At 37.3% G+C, this 19,332-nt stretch overlaps 1 protein-coding gene across 3 annotated transcripts in view; it reads right to left on the bottom strand.

Moving 5' to 3' along the window:
* LOC124153340 (neuronal acetylcholine receptor subunit alpha-2-like) overlaps positions 1-17,978 on the bottom strand; it is a 32,490-nt gene extending 14,512 nt beyond the window's left edge. For 2 of the 3 annotated variants that reach the window (XM_046526447.1, XM_046526446.1), the window contains exons 1-6: positions 17,843-17,978; positions 14,054-14,247; positions 8,893-9,175; positions 6,795-6,958; positions 5,965-6,009; positions 5,748-5,854 (exon numbers count right to left, since the gene is read on the bottom strand). In XM_046526447.1, coding sequence (XP_046382403.1) covers positions 5,748-5,854; positions 5,965-6,009; positions 6,795-6,958; positions 8,893-9,175; positions 14,054-14,247; positions 17,843-17,927 — 878 coding nt within the window. In that variant the 5' untranslated portion in view covers positions 17,928-17,978. The remainder of the gene's footprint in view (positions 1-5,747; positions 5,855-5,964; positions 6,010-6,794; positions 6,959-8,892; positions 9,176-14,053; positions 14,248-17,842) is intronic. The other variant, XM_046526445.1, reaches the window with a different exon arrangement.
* Positions 17,979-19,332: the final 1,354 nt, after the last annotated feature.

Consider the following 19,332-nt stretch of genomic DNA (forward strand, 5'->3'; position numbering starts at 1 on the left):
TGAACGAGGAAGATGCTGTGAAGTATGTTGACCGATACAAAATGGTAAACATTAATTTTTTTAAATTCATTGCACTTTTATTATCTTCTATATGTATAAAAGTGGGTGTCTGTTTGTCAACCAAAGATAGTTTGTAGTTGCATCTCATGCTCCCAAATCACGTAGTGCTACTTTTGGTTTTGTCGGACGTGTCCTTTGCGTCCTTATTTCATTACTATTAGTTATGACACGTCATGCAATTTCTTTGGTTGCTTATCCTACTGGGTAGACAAAACCCTTGACACGGTCTGGTAAAACGTAGCTTTTGGATTCTACTCTTACTTATTTATACTCTTGGTGGAAAACTTTTTTCTGGGGTATGCAAAAGTTCATCCCGTGTGCAATATACAGAAATCATTGTTTCCATTGTTTGCAGTTATATATGCATACTATCATCAGACCTGATTTGTTCTTTTACCTAAAAATCCTACCATGTGACCATGAATTGCCAGTTCCAAGTTTCCCACTTCTCTGGGTTCAATACTTCCCGAGCAACACCGGGTGGCCTGCGCTAGTAATCAATACATTTCAACTGACATCTCTATCACAAATTATGACAATTACAAAACGTGTTACCAGCCTCTGCTTAGTTCAATGAGTGTACGATATTTATAGTAAATCTATCTTTAGCCAAAAGAAACAAACTGGATTGTTTACCCATGCATGAACATGCCACATACAATTGTCTGTATGAAGAACACGTTGTGCCTCTAAGCCACAAAAAACATCGTTTGGCCTTGAGACTTAGTCATTGCGAATGCCAAAGTAATTGGAAATTGAACCTGTTTGTATTCAATTGGCACATCTATAAGAATGATAGGGATTCGTGGTAATAATACATCTCATTGGAACATGCCATTCATAATTTATATGGTAATAGAAAGAAAATTCAAACGACATAAACAATATTGACGGTCGTCAAGGGGATACCCTATTGGAAATTTCTTATAAGAAAATTTCCTATCAGAAATTGGGCATTTTTCTTATAAGAAAATTTCTTATAAGAATTCTTCTTATAAGAAAATTTCTTATAAGAATTTTTCTATAAGAAAATTTCTTATCAGAAATTGGGCATTTTTCTTATAAGAAAATTTCTTATCAAAAGTATCAATTACAAAATGTTATTTATTAGAAATTTTCTCATGGAAATATTTATTATAATTATCATATCATCATGCTTAAAACACTTGTGCAAACTTCAATAAAAAGCTACATGAGATTTACATCCCTCCTGAGAGTACAAAGTTAGCATTATACCTAATTTTTTCCAAATGAAGGTGCCTCCCTATTGGAAAAATCTTATAAGTCTTACAGAAATTCTTATAAGAATTCTGTAAGACTTATAGGATTCTATAAGTCTTACAGAATTCTTATAGGATTCTATAAGTCTTACAGAATTCTTATAGGATTCTATAAGTCTTACAGATTTCTTATAGGATTCTATAAGTCTGATAGAAATTCTTATAGGATTCTATAAGTCTTACAAAAATTCTTATAAGAAATCTGCATTTCTTATAGAATTCTACAATCACGGGTCGCATACCTTTTAGGTTTTTATCCAGCAGGCGTGTCACCATAACTTATGTTGGCAATTGATAACTATTTAAGGAATTCTACATAAGATAATTTTTGGAAATTATGTATAACTCTTTTTAAAGTAATGTTCTGCTAATTTCCTGGTTTTTTCAGCATGGTATTTGACATAAATGGTTCCAAGAAGCGGAGGCTTCTTTAATGCGACTTGTTAGTATATATATCGCTGAGGGCACATGAAAAATTGTAGACTTAAAAGATCTGTCTGTTTCGAGTCTACAGATTACTTGACCGATGGAAGTTCGATATGGGCCATGAATAACCACGATGTATACTACGATTGCATACGTTGCAGGATACTGTTCACATGGTTCCCTAGCAACCTAACAACCAAAACTTGTTTGGTTGTTAGGTTGCTAGGGATTGCTTTTATATGTTAATCATTCACTATGTCTTTGTGATAGCAGTTTAATAAAATAAGTCGTGTGCTTCTAACCAAAATAAGGCATTGACCTCATTTGGTAAGTATTAAAAAACTGGCATTCCTAAAATTGTGTTACCTTAAACAGATAGTTTCGTTGAATTTTAAACTTTTCATCATTAATTTAGATAGACATGTATATTTTTCAGATTGTGGCATATCTAACATAAGAGGAAGTTTTAATGAAAACAGTGTTTTAATGGACAAAGTGAGTGATTTAGTCGTCTCTGAAGAGAATGAGAATGAATTTGTATGAGTATGCCAACATCTGCACAGTTATTATTTTATGGAAAATACATCAACTATTATTCTCAATCAGTGTTTCTGTGATTCCTATTAATTTCCCTAAATCTTGCAATTATTGTTAGCCATATTCTACATATCCTTTTCTCCAAAATGGCATCAAATTCCATTTTGCTTTGCTTATTTCTTTCATTATCTATCCAAATCTGCATGTAGAGGTCTCATTCTCTCTGGTATCTTAAATAAACATTGCTCATATGCATTTGATTTATCAAATTTTACTCTTCCTTCCCATATAATTTCTTGAAGTACCTATCGCCAGTGGAACTTGAATTTTATTTCATTTGCTTCTTCAATTTTCCAGGTTAAATCATATTCCATATTGCAATTCCTGTATCTTTCATTGCCTAATGATTGCCAAAGTTGTATTCAATTATCAGTATATCATTCTAGGCTATCGTTGGTTTCATTGATTTTAGTTTCTTTTAGCATGTGGGGACATTAACCCTATACAGAACCCATGCCCTGAAAGACCTCTATGGTATCTCGCCTTGTCTGGCCAGCCAGGTGAACTTTACAGGGCTTCAATGTCCTTTTTGATGTACACTGATGATAGACATCTACATTTGGTTCATGGGAAATCATTAGGTTTGCTGTATAAGATATAGGCGTCTACATTTGGATTGAATTAGGTATAATGCTAACTTTGTACACTCAGTAGAGATGTAAATCTTATGTAATTTTTTATAGAAGTTTGCGCAAGTGTTTTAAGCATGTTGATATGATATTTATAATAAATATTTCCATCAAAAAATTTGTTATAAATAACATTTTGTAACTGATAGTTAGAAGAAATTTTCTTATAAGAAAAATTCTTATAAGAAATTTTCTTATAAGAAATATGCCCAATTTCTGATAAGAAATTTTCTTATAGAAAAATTCTTATAAGAAATTTTCTTATAAGAAAAATTCTTATAAGAAATTTTCTTATAAGAAATATGTCCAATTTCTGATAAGAAATTTTCTTATAAGAAATTTCCAATAGGGCTATATCTGGTACACAGCAAACCTAATGATTTCCCATGTACCAAATGTAATGTCTATCTTTAGTGTGCATCAAGCAAGGACATTCAAGTTCTGTAAAGTCCACCTGACTGGCCAGACAATGCGAGATACCATAGAGGTCCTTCAGGTCATGGGTTCTGCATAGGGTTAACGCCCCCCACATTTTAAAACTAAAAAACTAAAAGCAATGAAACCAACCATATCCTGGAATGATGGACTGATAATAGAATATGGCTTTGGCAATCACTACGCAATGAAATATAAAGGAATTGCAATATGGAATGATTTAACCTGGAAAATTGAAGAAGCAAATGAAATAAAATTCAAGTTCGACTTGGGATACTTCAAGAAATTATTTGGGAAGGAAAAGGAAAAATTGATAAATCGAATACATAGGAGAAATTTTTATTTAAGATACCAGAGAGAATGACCTCTACATGCAGATTTGGATAGATAATGAAAGAAATAAATAAAGTAAAATGGAATTTGATGCCATTTGGAGAAAAGGATAGGTAGAATATGGCTAACAATTAGTGCAAGATTTAGGGAAATTAATAGGAATCCCAGAAACACTGATTGAGAATAATAGTTGATGTATTTTCCATAAAATAATAATTGTGCAGATGTTATTTAGGTTTACTCATACAAATTCATTCTCTCCAGAGACGACTAAATCACTCACTTTGTCCATTGAAACACTGTTTTCATTAAAACTTCCACTTATATTAGATATGTCACAATCTGAAAAATATACAAGTCTATCTAAATTAACGATGAAAAGTTTAAAATTCCATGAAACTGTTTGTTTAAGGTGACATGATTTTAGGAATGCCAGTTTTGTAAGACTTACCAAATGAGGTCAATGCCTTATTTTTGTTAGAAGCACACGATTTATTTTATTAAACTGCTATCACAAAGACATAGTGAATGATTAACATATAAAAGCAATCCTTAGCAACCTAACAACCAAACAAGTTTTGGTTGTTAGGTTGCTAGGGAACCATGTGAACAGTATCCTGCAACGTATGCAATCGTAGTATACATCGTGGTTATTCATGGCCCATAGCGAACTTCCATCGGTCAAGTAATCTGTAGACTCGAAACAGAGAGATCTTATAAGTCTACAATTTTTCATGTGCCCTCAGCTATATATACTAACAAGTCGCATTAAAGAAGCCTCCGCTTCTTGGAACCATTTATGTCAAATATCATGCTGAAAAAAAACAGGAAATTAGCAGAACATTACTTAAAAAAGTGTTATACATAATTTCAAAAAAATATTTTATGTAGAATTCCTTAAATAATTATCAATTGCCAACATAAGTTATGGTGACACGCCTGCTGGATAAAAACCTAAAAGGTATGCGACCCGCGCAGCATTATTGTAGAATTCTATAAGAAATGCAGATTTCTTATAAGAATTTTTGTAAGACTTATAGAATCCTATAAGAATTTCTATAAGACTTATAGAATCCTATAAGAAATCTGTAAGACTTATAGAATCCTATAAGAATCCTGTAAGACTTATAGAATCCTATAAGTCTTACAGAATTCTTATAAGAATTTCTGTAAGACTTATAAGAAATTTTCAATAGGGTAGTCAGCCAAAAATGCTAAAATTTCAGCTTTATTGGATGTTTTTTTTTATTTACCATAAATCACGTGGAAAATGCAATTTGATTGCAAGAATAGGAATGTTCATTTCTTTTTCTTCCCAATGGTATATGTTTCAACTTAATGAGACCATTATCACTAATTTAAATATGCAAAAGAAAAAAGGTCTGCAGTCATCAAAAACGAAGTTTACATATATTTCTTATGGAAATGACTCAGGGCCCATTCCAGGGCCCCATGGGTCCAGGAGAAGAATGAAAAATAGTTAACAACATATTCTCAGTCCTACTGAACATACACACCAAATTTCATAGGAATCGGTCCGGCTGTTTCAGAGGAGTTTGCAAAAAAATACCGTGACGCGAGAATTTTATATATTAGAAGAATATAGATTATAGATTTACTTATCCTACATTTTTTCTAGCTATAACTGCACATTAGAATAAAAATAAATCGGGAATGATATTCCATTTTACTGTCACAACTTAAATAATTATGGCAGATGAAAGATTACTACATATTATGAAAATATTATTTCATCTAAGAAAAGCAAATGAAAAACCATTCCCTTGCAAATAAACACAAACACACATCTATCTGTTGAAATATACAGAAATCATGAGAGAATAGGTTCTCTACACAGGATTTCGTCGCGAACGGACATGTCTTCGGAGCACAGCCGACCGTTCATTTTTCTCTAAGTATGTGATATCTTTCGCTATTTACCGGCGTTAGATATGAAAACCAATCATTAAATCAACAATATACTTACTTTTGAAGCATGACATGTGGAGTCCACATAACAAAGGGATACAGGTCCAAGTATTTTATATTTTGAAACTCTTTTGGAGACCATGTGATTCTTTTATCTTCCCAAATCTATACGTAAAGAATGTTTTTTGATGAGAAAATAGCTATTAAAAATGTAGACTTTGTGAGCATTGATGAGAATCAATCAGACTTATAAATTTACTTTCAGATGTACATACGAGTGACAGTATTCCGTTTACATTCAATGTTGACCCTCTGTCATCCTGAAAATATGAAATTTCCAAGTTGTCAAATTATCCTGATGTAAAAATTACATGTACTATAGGCAGTGGCGGATACAGAAAAAACTCAAGGGGGGGGGGCGCAACATATCTTTAGTTGTCTTTACTTTAATCGTAATAAAAGATGATCAAGTCACAGGCAAAGTATATTAAAATTTATTTAAAGTGATTATAAACATGTAAAAGACAATGCCATCTTATGATATGAAAAAGTTACAATTGTGGTTTTGCAATGTTCGGCAATACAGGAGGACCCGCAAGGGGGGGGCGCGCGCCCCCTGCGCCCCCCATCTGTATCCGCCACTGACTAAAGGCATAAAAACATATATAACTAAAAATTCCCTTGGCCATTTATGACTGCCAGAAAATGCTAACTATATTTGCATGCTTGCATCCATTAGTATATAATGCTAGTGAATAGGATTCTGTAAATATTTTGACTTTGGGGTCAGCAGTGCACAGTGGGAACCTTTGAGCCAATGAAAATACTTTTTGAGCCTATCCACCCAATAAAAGTTAGGTATGTGAAATTATTCTGCCAAAATATAAAAAATTTCAGTGACGTTGGTAACAATCCGTGTACTACATACTCGGGAAGGATTTCTTGGATTCAGATAATGTACTCTTACAGTCCACAAAGCTATAATGAGGTGGTGGGACTTCCTCTGATTTTTTCGAGATAAGACGTATTTTTTCAAGACTTTAATAAAAAGTGGATGGTCTCAAAGATCATATATATGAATGCTTTCGTATGAAAAAAGACTTACTAAATGGATATGGCTGCAAGAGAGATGAGTTGAGATGCTCGTGAAGTTTGAGGTATCAGCTGTCGGCGGCTGAACCCTAAATTTGACAAATGATCTTGCAATTTGTGTGTGAAGGAAATCACGTAGATTCAGGTATGGATCCTCTGCGTCATCTCCATTAATATCTACAAAATACATTCCATTAGTGTCATTGATAATGAAATAATTACTGTAAACATGTTTGTGATGCATCATGAATTGCTGAGTTGATAATTATTTATCTTGCAAAAAAGTTTGAATGGAATACATTAAGCAAATTGATTATACAAGAGGCATCATGCGGATCAACTGATTCATTGAGCAGCACACAAGCCTAGAGATTCTGCAAAGGTCCTGGAGGGTGATGACAGGTGATACAACTTCCATGCAAGTATGAACTGCCTCCAGGGGTTCTCCAATAACTGGAGTTGTTGATGCCTCTTGTTCCATCCACTCCATGGGAAGCACCCCAAGATCACTCCAACCAAACATCTGCAGTGTGGGACACAGGCCAGGGATGGGCCAATGCCAACAAAGACAATTAAGACAGGGCAATGTGAGGACAAAATATTGGTCGGAGATTTTCCTACACAGTTGAACGAATAGCGAATATATACGTTCCCTAGCTCTCCCCGTTTTATGATGGTCATGGGTGTGCAATGTCTTTGTTTCGGGACACTGCGGGGCTTAGGCTTTACCCTCAAAATCCAGGAGCAGGTACCTGTACCCCTCGTCTTGTACTCCCCCTCGAAGTGGTAAGGGTCATACAATTATTTATCTGGTCATTTTGCATAATAAATATTTGTCCTTTCCCAAAAATTATAAACAAAGAATTGAATTGTCTTTTGAACAGCGTTTACAATTTTTCAATGAATTTCTAAGATAAATATTAACCTTATATCTCGATTTCAGTAAAAATATCAACATGGAAATTGTTGCTGCACTGAATGTGTTAATATTGATGATAGAGCTTTGTTCAAAATTTGACAATTCTCAGAATAAAATGAGAAATTAAATTCAAAGTATGCAATTTACGTTCATGCATCAATTATCCATATAGCTAATTCATATAAACAAAGCATGATATATTACAAACCAATGCCGCTGGTAGGGTTATAAACCCTGAAAGGAGGGAACCCAACTACCCTCGGAGTCTGAGATAATATGGAGTCCCTGCTAGGAAGGGTCGACAAAAGGTTAAGGGTGTTGAGAGAGTGTGATTATCTGTGACACCCTTCTTAACAAATATTCTGCAGAAATTCTCCGTACGGAGGGGACGGAAGAATCTCTCGGGGCTCAGCACAGCAGTCATACTAAGGCGAGAACTCCCCCGCCTCGAAAGGGTTGTAATGATTTAGAGGTGAAACAGATTTACTGTTAATTAAAAGTAATGAGTCATGTATATTATGTTGATTTTTTTTGTTTGAGCATAACTAAAAGGGGGAGAAGTTGTTATGCATTCTTTGCGACATGTTTATTGATGTTCACTTGCGTATGGCAGCCTGTCCAGCTGGAGTATGTGCGGCTCGCACCCCCACTAGTGGCTCTTTTGATCTCAAATTGCAGTCTTCCAGTTTCATTGGCAAAAAAATTATATTGTTTTATTTTCACGACTCAGAAAATACTGTAAACAGGGTAAAAACCATGAATGTAGAAAAATGAGAGGATAAAGCATCCATTTAATAAATACATTGCCAGTCATCAAACTAAAGCACTGTCAAAATGTAGCTATGTGCAGCCAGTTGCATGAATTTTGGTTCGTCTGTCTCAATAGGTTGCCGACCCCTGTTCTGGCTTGATCATTTGACTCCTCGGGGATTTACAAATTCCTGGTTGGTAATTGAAATTTTGAAATATGTATGTAACAAATTTAACCCAGCCTAATTTATGGCTCAATGTCAAGATAGATGGCGTAAATATTGTGTAAGTTAAGCACATATGTATTTGCTTTGCTTACTCCAGTACACATCCTGGATGTGGATTTTTGTATTCTAGGCTGAATGTATTGAAAGTAAATACATAAAAGCAAAGCGAATTTCCTTGGAATAATACTAATTCATCTATGATTACTCTTGCATACCTTTTAATTCATCACAGTGGTAAAACCACTCAGCAGTAACATTTTTCCAGCTTGAGAATGAGAAATAGTTTATGTGCAGAGGATCCTCATCTTCCCAAGACATGAAAGGATTCTCATCATCTTCTTTTCCCACATTAATACTTCCATCTTCACTGATCCTTATCCAAAATCCTCGTGTCTCGTTAGCTGACAAGAAGCCTTCTGTTTCAAGTCTAATTTTGGATGAATCTGTTTCCCCACGGCGAATAAAGGAGAATGTGTTTCCTCCAGCACCGATGACCACCTAAGCAGTAGTTTTTAGTGATGTATTATTTTTAGAAAAAATATTGAACAACTAAATGGAAAAAAAATATTATCAAGGCTAGGGTATTGATTGATTGATTTATTAAGTCACCGTAAGCATTTGCATTATGCATGGCTTTGTAACTAATTTTCTATTTCTAATTTTAAATTTAAAAATAAATATTTTAAATTTCTAATTTGGTACTAATTTTCATGATCAAACTAATTTTCAAATTAAATCTATTAAAAAGGAGATATAATAAAATATAAGTACATAGTATACATACCTACAGTATTAAAGTATGACATTATAAATGGATGCTGAATGATTTTGTGTATTAAAAACATATGTATATTTCTTTTGATTATAAAAACACTTTTCTAACAAGTAAAGTTATATGAAGTTATATATTCCAACCCAAAATTACATCCAAGACTTAATTTCAGATAGATGGATGGGAAAATAGATTATTGCTAAATTAATATGCCACTATAATATTCTCACTCGCAGATTAAAAACAAAATTGGCTCTCACTTGAAAAGTTCATCAAAGCTCTCACTTGAAAGTATTAAAGATGTGATTTACTATTCAACTTACTAGTTGTAAAGTAAAGGACAATTGTTTGGGGGAGGATTGGAAAGAAATGAAGGGGACAAAATAAAGGAGGAGGATTTTATAGGGCGGACTGTTGGGCCACAGTTGGTTCACCATTTAATTAAGGTGGTCGGTTGTTTGCTGCCCCTGGAAATCTGCTGCCCGGGGCACGTGTACCCCACCCTTGTTCCACGCCTGGTGAGGCATACAATAATTCATTCTGGAGTGAATTTGCATTTTATTTGATGAGTTGGTATTCATCAGTGTCAACTGGTGTTCAGTGGTGCTGGTTGAAGCTTTCAGTATGAGGATTCTTGTATTATTTAATGTGACACAGTATGCAATGAACTGTAAAGAGATCTTCTCTGAGGAGAATTGTGATTAAGGAAAATTGTATACAGAGAATACAGCTTCATGCCTAGAATATTATCCTATTGATGAGTCATGTTGTGCATTGAATGCAATGTCTTTTGGCTACAGTGTCCCTGAGTCTTTTGATGAGCTAGAGGAGAGATGGGATAAAGAGAAACGGCTCAAAGCTGTGGATGATGAAATTCAATCATTACTAGAAAATCACACATGGGAACTAGTAAAATTACCTGAGGGAAGGAAACTAATAAAAAAATAAGTGGGTTTTTGCCATCAAGGAAGATAGTGAGGGAAACATTGAGAGATACAAGGCAAGACTTGTTGTTAAGGGATGTTTACAAAGGAAAGGTTTAGATTATTCCGAGACATATGCTCCTGTAGCAAAATTATCAACTCTGAGGATTGTCTTGTGTGTATCTAATTATAAGCAATGTTTTGTGCATCAACTTAATGTTAAGAATGCTTTTCTGCATGGTGTGCTTAAGGAAGATATTTATATGTCTACGCCACAGGGAGTAAAGGTTGAAGAAGGCTTGGTGTGCAAATTGAAAAAGACATTTATCTCTGCATTTCTTCCGGGTATCCTTCTGCGTCAGCTCGTTTGTAGATGCTGACGCGGAAGGAAACCCGGAAGAAATGCAGAGATCAAACCATCGCCGCAGAAACCTACGTTCTGAAAAAGACATTACATATATGGTTTAAAGCCAGCCCCTAAAGAATGGAATGCTAAATTTGATGGTTTTGTAAAAACATTTGGTTTTGCTCAGTGTCAATCTGACAGATGTTTGCATGTGAGAATTGAGCGCAATTTTACCATGCATCTGTTGTTATACGTTGATGATTTTGTAATCTCAAGTAATGATTTTCAGGTACTGACTGATGTAAAAGAGAAATTGATGAATGAATTCAAGATGAGGGATTTTGGTGAATTGAAGTATTTTTTATGGAAATTAAAATCGAACGCAGAGGGGATTCAATGTTTTTAAGTCAGACAGGATATCTTAAAAAACTATTGCATAAATTTAAGCTTGATTCCTCCAAACCTAAGCAAACCCCTTTACTGGTAAAGTCAGATTTTGTGTCAAAACCAACTATTATTGGAAAGAAGCCATATAGGGAATTAATTGGAGGGTTAATGCATGCCTGTCTGGCTCCAAAGGTCAGACATTTGTGTGGTCGTGAATTTCTATGGACAATTTCAATGTATGTAATGCTACTGAAGCTCAGTGGGAAGGACTGAAGGGAGTGCTCAGATATATTCAAGGGACTAAAGGTTGGGGATTGTGGATTTAACGTAACAGCGAAACTCCAATCATAGGTTATGCAGATGCAGATCTGAAAATCTGTTTCTGGGTACATGTTTGAAGTTTATGGCAACACAGTGATTTGGGCATCCAGAAAACAAAGAAGCGTAGCTTTGTCTTCCACTGAAGCTGAGTTTATATCTATGGCCTCAGCAGCAGACAAATTTCTTTGGCTCAAACAATTGATACTTGAAATGCACATTGAAGTGCCACTCCATGCAAAACTCTTTGAAGATAATCAGTCATGTATATCTTCTCTGTTATGCTGGGATCAGAAAAGACTAAAACATATTGATGTTAAGAATAATTTCATTAAGGACCTAGTTAAAACCAATGTCATTGATGTAGTGTATATATCCTCAGAAAACCAGAAGGCAGACATCTTCACAAAAGGTTTGCCATTTGATCAGTTTTCTAAAATTACAGAGAACACAGGTATGTTTGAAGTGTAAGTTTAACATGGATATTGAGGAGGAGTTCCTTGCCTTCCCTCTCCCCTCAGTGTCGGCTTTTTATATCGGCTTATCCACCACTCTCCTGTGCAACCGAATGAACAGGCATCGCTCTTCGTGCAATAGCGTTTCTTCTGTTTCTGCTTCCCTTCCAGTCGCCGTTCATGCTTCCTCCCACAAAGCTCTGTTTGACCAGTGCTATAAAGCGGGAATATTGGCCTCCCTCCCCCCGTCTACCACCCCCCTAGAGCTGAAGGACTTGCAGCAGGCATGCATATGGGCTTTCCGTGTGTTTTCTGGACCAGGAATCAACCGCGCCCACTAGAACACAACCAATTCCCGCCAACCGTTTTTCCTCCCTCCATCTTTACCCTCTGCTTTGCATCATTCCCTCTACCCTCACTTTTCCTCCTCTTCTCACTTGAGAAAGATGGGCGGCGTCCCATCGAAAATTTGAGACAACCTTTCCCCGCAAGTGCCCTACTTTTATTTTTCATTTATCTACATCGCTAAATTTTTCTATGTGCCAACCCTAGGGCAAGAAGAAGTTCATTTATATTATATATATATTGTGACGGTACGACTTACACCGTCGTTTTTCCTATGTTTTCATTGCGGTCGGTTCCAGGTTTGAGCCATCGCTCATTTAAATTTAGCGGGCACAGCACTGTTAGAGCGGCGTCCCCATCAAGTTCAAGGGTTTTTCGAGTGTCATTTTTTTTGGTATGTCACGTGAACGCCGCTATATAACGGGTGTTCACGAGGAGACGGGAGGATAATTTGTGTTTGGAAGTGCGAGGAAGCAGAGAGACCTTCCGAGCCGAGATAAGGCCAGCGCACAAAGAGCGAGAGTCAACGGGAGATAAGGAGTCAGTCGGAGTACGCGACTCACCGTGGGAATCGCCCGGTGTTCTTCGAAGCCGCAGGCGGAGAGAAGCCTGTTGGGCTCAACGGCCGAGACGGTGATTCGACAGAGAACCACACCATTGACGCGGTAAAATACTCAAACCCATCTCCCCGGATAGTGCATTATCCACTTTCCCTGCTCGACCCAACATAATTCCTCAAGAAGAGACCCCGAGTGCTGTTCACTCGAAATTAGTGATTTGTGGAACAATATCACGCAACCTTTTGCCAAGTTTTTTTCAACATTCAAAAAGAAAAGTTGTATCACTAATCTCCCGTCCACGAGGTTTGCATATTCAAAGCGATTGTGCTGGACATTTCGCACAACTGGACGAGGAGCCTGTACATTCTTTGGCATTTGTAAATTCATCATTCATCCTATTGATTTTTTTTGTATTAGAATTAGGTAATTTTGGTGGGGTAGTGTTCTTCGTCTTTTTGATTCATTTTTTTTTCATTTATGTATCACCATAAAAGTCAAATCATTCATCCCTCATTTGAACTAAGAAAGGGTATTTCTTTGATTTTTGTTTTTGTACGGTCAATTCTGAAAATAAATGTGTAAACCCGATCATTCTGTAAGAGGTCGTTTCTATCTTGTGCTGTGCTCTGCGCTGAGGTCAATCCATCCCCAGTATTTAGATACCTTTATCGCGAACGCGCGCCGCAGAACTTCCACGATATTATTATAATAGACCCGTGATCTATTACAATATATAACATAAAAATACCCCAGGTTGGGAAGAATCACAGGTCACAAAAAAAGATGTAAAAAACACTCACAGTACTAAATTTTCCTCAGAGTTAGGTAGGAGACTGTAGGTAAAGGATGAAAGATAGCTGAAGGAAGGGGAAATAGCAGGGGCAACCCTTACAATAGATTTGGTCAAATTAATTTCAACTGATGTGAATTTACGTCAGTAGCAGCAGATTTGGATGATATTCTGAATTTTGCTGGCCAGAAAAAGTTTTGCATGAGTGATGGAAATGATATGGCACCACCTGCTCTGATAACAAAAATGGTAAATACACACAGGAAATACAGAGAAATGGATTAATGAGAAAAAATCCTTGAACTAATAATATCTATGATTACAAAATCACAAGTATAACTTTATTTGAAAACCCATTGTGGCTAACATGCCTTTTGATCTAACCCTGAAAATAAATCTGAATTTGACAACTGTACTCTTTAAATATAGAAGGGTTAAATTATATAATATCGACATGCTTAACAACACAGCTCTTACTACCTCATATGCAGGTTCATCTTTTTTTGGAAAGGGTTTTTCACTGAATTTGATGTGAGCATCGCTGGGTGTTTTCACTCGGAATTTAAGTAAAAGTTCTTCGCCATAGTCTTCATCTATCAAGTCATCTTCATCATAAACTCCAAAGAAGTGGCCATAATTAAAGCCTGAGGAAATATATTTCCGGCAATTGCTCTCTGAAATAAAGGTGAAACAAACAATTACGATGGAGAATGATGGAATAATAATCTAATCATTCGTTCCATAAAATGACGAAGTAGACACTTGTTTAGGTTTTCAAATTAATGGGAAAATAATGGTCCCTGATGTAGTTATTTTGTACAGTAGAAGAAAAATAATCCGAAATGATTGGGAGCAGACGCATTGCGGCTCAACGACTTTTCCGACGAGTAGATACGTTACCTATATGTAGGCAACACCGCAACACAGGAAGAAAAAAATTCGTATCGTGCGTTGGAGGGCCTCGGGTACGGTACGAGCGGCGGGCGGCGAGCGGCAAGCGGTGAGCGGCAAGCGGCGAGCGTCGTGCGGCAACCTGAGCGGCACGTGAGCGGTAGCGGTGTCCACAATACGAGCGGCAATTTTCTAACCGCTCAGATTTCTCACCTCTTCTAACTTCAGTCGTACTTTGTTTGGCCGTATTCTCACTACTTCGATGTTTCTCCGCTTACATTTTCAACTACACTGAAGGATGAATCTACTGAGCGGCAGTGGGAAAGAAATCGGTCTGGACTTGGAACCATGAGCGGCACTGGGCGGCGCCGCTCACTGCCGCTCGCCGCTCAAACGTATCGTACCCACCCTCGATAGATTTACACGCAACTAAATGAGGACCGATATCAGAGCGGCGCCGCTCACGCCGCTTACCGCTCGCCGCCCGCCGCTCGCCGCTCGTATCGTACCCGGGGCCTAAGTGGAAATTATGCATTGTTGCGTAAGGGGGCGGGTAATGAGAAAAAACCCAAACAAATTCTTAAAATTTATGGTTAAATTCGTGATCAAAAAAGGTTCAAAACATTTGAAAAAGGTCGCCTTCCGTAAATCGCGAAGGTATTTGCACACGCGCGAATGCAGAAAAGCTGCTCGCTGTGGAAGCGCGGCGCCGCCGATCCATCCACGACAGACTCGAAGATACAATAATAAGATGAGATATTTTGGCACACTCCTCCGCCTGAGCAACAGCCTATGAGAAACAGCAGGCCTATTCCACTTCTACCGATTCTATCTCTGCTGCACTTGGGCACCTACTGCGGGTATGTAACTTCTACATAACAAAGAACCCTATTCCAGTTGTCCCTACCATCTGCATAAGAGAACCAAATCGTCTGGAGAAAAATCAAGACGTTATCCTTTCATTACTTTCCCCTTTCACGGAGTGAATAAATTCTGAATTACTTGAGCGGCAGCATTGGTCTTCAACGACAATGTCTTGGCCCTCTCTTTCTTTGCTCCCTCTTTGGTCGGCTTTGCGAAAATTTATTAAGCAGGGGTGGTCTGGCGGCTGGTCGGCAATAGTCGAGGGCCTTAGGGGGCCCCCACAACGCTCGCGTCCATCTCGAAGCGTATGTGAAAGGTGTAAGAAATAAATACTCAGATGACTTGAACCTAAGGTTTTTTGCAATTATATAATTCTACGTTTTCGCCTGTTTCTTTATTTACAATATACTGTTAAAAGATTAAATAAAAAATAAATAATGGTGTTGGAAGATAGAAAAGTACCCGATGCTTTTTTTAGAGGGTCATTCGAACAGGTTATTTAAGAGATTGCTTTTAGATTTCAGTGTATTCTCAAAGAACAAATTCACGTAGTGGATAATGAAACCATAATACATTTTAAAATTTTATGAGCTGAGAAAGTCTCACTTTTCATAGTATTTTTGTTGCGAAATTTCCATTTTTCATTAACTCTGATCTAATTATTGAATAGCCATAATAGCATCAAAATCCATTGCCGGGCATGTCATTCCCTACATTTTCCGGGGGGGAGGACCCCGGTAAGGAGAGCCCCTGGCAAGGAGGGCCCCCAATCACCCCAAACCGCCCCTGGGCTTAAGACTGACAGCTGGGTAATTCCAAATAGACCCTCCTCTACTACTTGGGGGGTTCTCATGAAACCCTGTTCATTGTTTGGCGTAAAGGCAGCCATAGAAGCTGTATGTATGATCATTTTGGCGTCTTCTCTGAAGAAAGGTAGGGTGGGTAGGCAAGTAGCATGGGTTTAGTTCTACTCTCTCATTAGCCAAAGGGACCACGTTCATTCATAATTCATAACGATGAGATCTCCTGTTCTTAAAAGACGCGCACCTCAGAGAAACTTTCAAAGTGAGCTGACAGATTCTCTTGACCCTATCTTCAGTTTCGATACATGACAGTTGTCACTGAGATTCACCCATTTTCTTATGTACCCACCTACAAGGTAATTTATCAGGTATACATGGCAGTTAATTTTCCTTGAAACTAGAGTAAATTCTGAAGAACACATTCCTTTGGAAATTTTATGTCTAGATTTCGTTTATATTTCTGTAATATAATACTAATCTGAGATTTTATCAAAGTATTTTTCTTTCATTAGATTTTAAAATCATATCAATGCAACGCACGGTGGGCTGAAATAAAAAAAAAGCTGTTCAATAATCACATCTACCAAATTTTTGTGAGTAGAAAGACAAAATCTTTCCAATTATTTGTGTTTATACTAAAGAACATGAATATCAACACATTTAATCGAAGAAATAGTCCGGGGAGTATCAAAAAAATAAATTATCGGAGATTCTAACTTCTAACTCGCATGCATTGGTGACACCGCTGCGACGTGACTCACTCCACTTAATAGCTTTATCAAGCAGTGATATACAAATTTATTATTTGAAAATTAGAAAGTATTTCTTTAAAGCCGCCCGCTTCCCGGGACAAGATTCTGGCTCGCTGGTGCATTCGATGAGGTCATAATGTGTATTTATCTTGTGAATAAAGTCGTAATGTGCACATTGAAAAATTGAAACAACAAGACTTGCATGGAATGTGTAAATATGTAGAAAACTGTAAACTTATCGCGAAATATCCTCCAATTAAACTAAGTCCTAACAAATTTCTCCATCTAGTTATCACTGCGTCTGGCGGCTGGACCCCCTCGCACATACAATTTGTAGGGTTACACTATGTAACGGGATTTTATTTTCTTGAGAATTAAAGTTCTTACCTTTTTTTATAAGTGATATTGTAATTTTTTCTGAGAAATGCCGAGAACATAAAGTTTTCTTCTACACTACGTTAAAAATACGTGAAAAATAGCACACCTCAATTGTTTCATGAAAAGTAGACAATACTGTCCATACGATAAAATTTTTCACAAGAACGGATTCTAAAAATGTTCGTTTTTAGTATGGAATGCTTTAAAATTAGACATTTTACAACAAAACGGAACTCTAGCCGTCATCTTATTAAAATAGGGAATTTCTTTATATCATTTTATTAAACATGACTAACATGTCAAGGTGTAAAAAAAGACTTAAAAAAAAAGAAATAAAATTCTTTCACTATTGCGTTCAATGCTCATTTTATGAGCAAAAAATGCCATCGGATTTTCCAGAATAAAAATTGAAAAAACAAACATATTTAACACCTTTTTTGTATATAAGCCCTTTGCGCGACGGCGAGAATAACAGATAAAAATACAGACTAGAAAGTCGTATGCATTTGTAGCACCAGTGCGACGTGACACACTTTACTTTATAGCTAACAAATTTACCAGCTCAAAATTTACTCGCTTACCTTCTGAACTAGGATCAGAAGCCGAAGAGGTCACGCAAACGAAGAAAAGAAAGAGAAACACAAGTTTTGAGCGCGACGAACACATTTTATGTCCTTCGGTAATTTTGCACTGGCCGCAACTGAATGACGAGAATTGCTAATGTTCTTTTCTGCCGGAGTCGAAGGCGATAAGAATAAGCGTGAGGTCAGAGGCTAAAGGGAACAAGCGCATACCAAGAATGCATGAGGAAATGTCTAAGGAAGAACGTTGGGTTGATGATTGGTTGCCTGCAACAACTGTTTATGTTAGAGAGCGTCATTCGTGCATCATTGACTCGATCCCGATTGGTCAAGAGCGGCAAAATGCCTATCCTGTTCGGTAGGCAACCTTCCACAGACGTATTTTGGGCTAGAATGAATGTTAAATTGAATTGAATTTACTATCAACAAAGTACTCCGAGGGCCAAGGTCGGTTTCCATGGAGCATCCTGCCGATCACACCCGCCGCCTCTCCCAGCATGCACTTCCTCTTCCATTCAAAGCCCTTTCTTTCCATCTCAAATTCTGTTTCTCTTCCTCCCCTCCATTGCTTATCCAACATTCTACCTTCTAACGTCGCTTTCAACATCCCCTCCCCTCTTAAGTACTCACTCCATCCATACATTCTTTCTCCTTATCCATAAGCTGCCTCTCCTCACACACCATTTCCTGCACTTCGTCGTTCCTCCTCCTCTCCGTCCACTTCACCTCCTCCATTCTTCGCCACACCCACATCTCGATCGCCTCCAGTCTTCTCTCGTCCTCCTTCCTCATTGTCCGCACCGTACACTCCAGATCACACTCTTTTGTAGCCTTCTCTTTGGAATTTCACATCACTATCCTCTCATCATATCTTTCCCGCTCATATATTCCTTCTTCGGACCCGCAATTCTCTAGATGGCGTCTTTTCTCCTGTATCTGTATTCCTTTAGTGTTGTCCTATTAGTTGAATATTTCTGCCTGCATAAGTTTTTGCCAACCTACTTTTATCTTGAGCCTCACATTCCTCACTCGCGATGCTTTGCGAAACCGCATAACTTCGGTCTTGCTGTAAATGGATGCGTTAGACAGCGCTTGTCTAACCTATGCAATGGAGCCTACTGTTCTCTCGCGAACTGGGTAACCAACGTCTGATCATCCGCGAGCCTCACGGATTTAAACATCATTCCTCCATGCTTTAACTTCTGCTTCCAACCATAGAGTAAGAATATACTTAGGCCCGTATTCTTAGTCGACCCAGTGGAGCCAACCGACCCTAGATACGTCATCAGCCCCTACCACGGTCTTAGAATATGAGAAGGTCTGGACACTCTCTGTTTATGAATTTTTTCGGTCATTTAATGAAGCCGTTTCCCGTTGAGGCCGGTAGGGGCGCCACCTATCCTGAAGGGCAAGTTTCCTACGTATCTGTATACGATACTTCAGTAATTATGAACTAATTTATGGCAAAAATGAATATAAACACATCGACA

The sequence above is a fragment of the Ischnura elegans genome, chromosome 2 (genome assembly GCF_921293095.1).
Source record: "Ischnura elegans chromosome 2, ioIscEleg1.1, whole genome shotgun sequence".
In the NCBI taxonomy this organism is placed as follows: domain Eukaryota; kingdom Metazoa; phylum Arthropoda; class Insecta; order Odonata; family Coenagrionidae; genus Ischnura; species Ischnura elegans.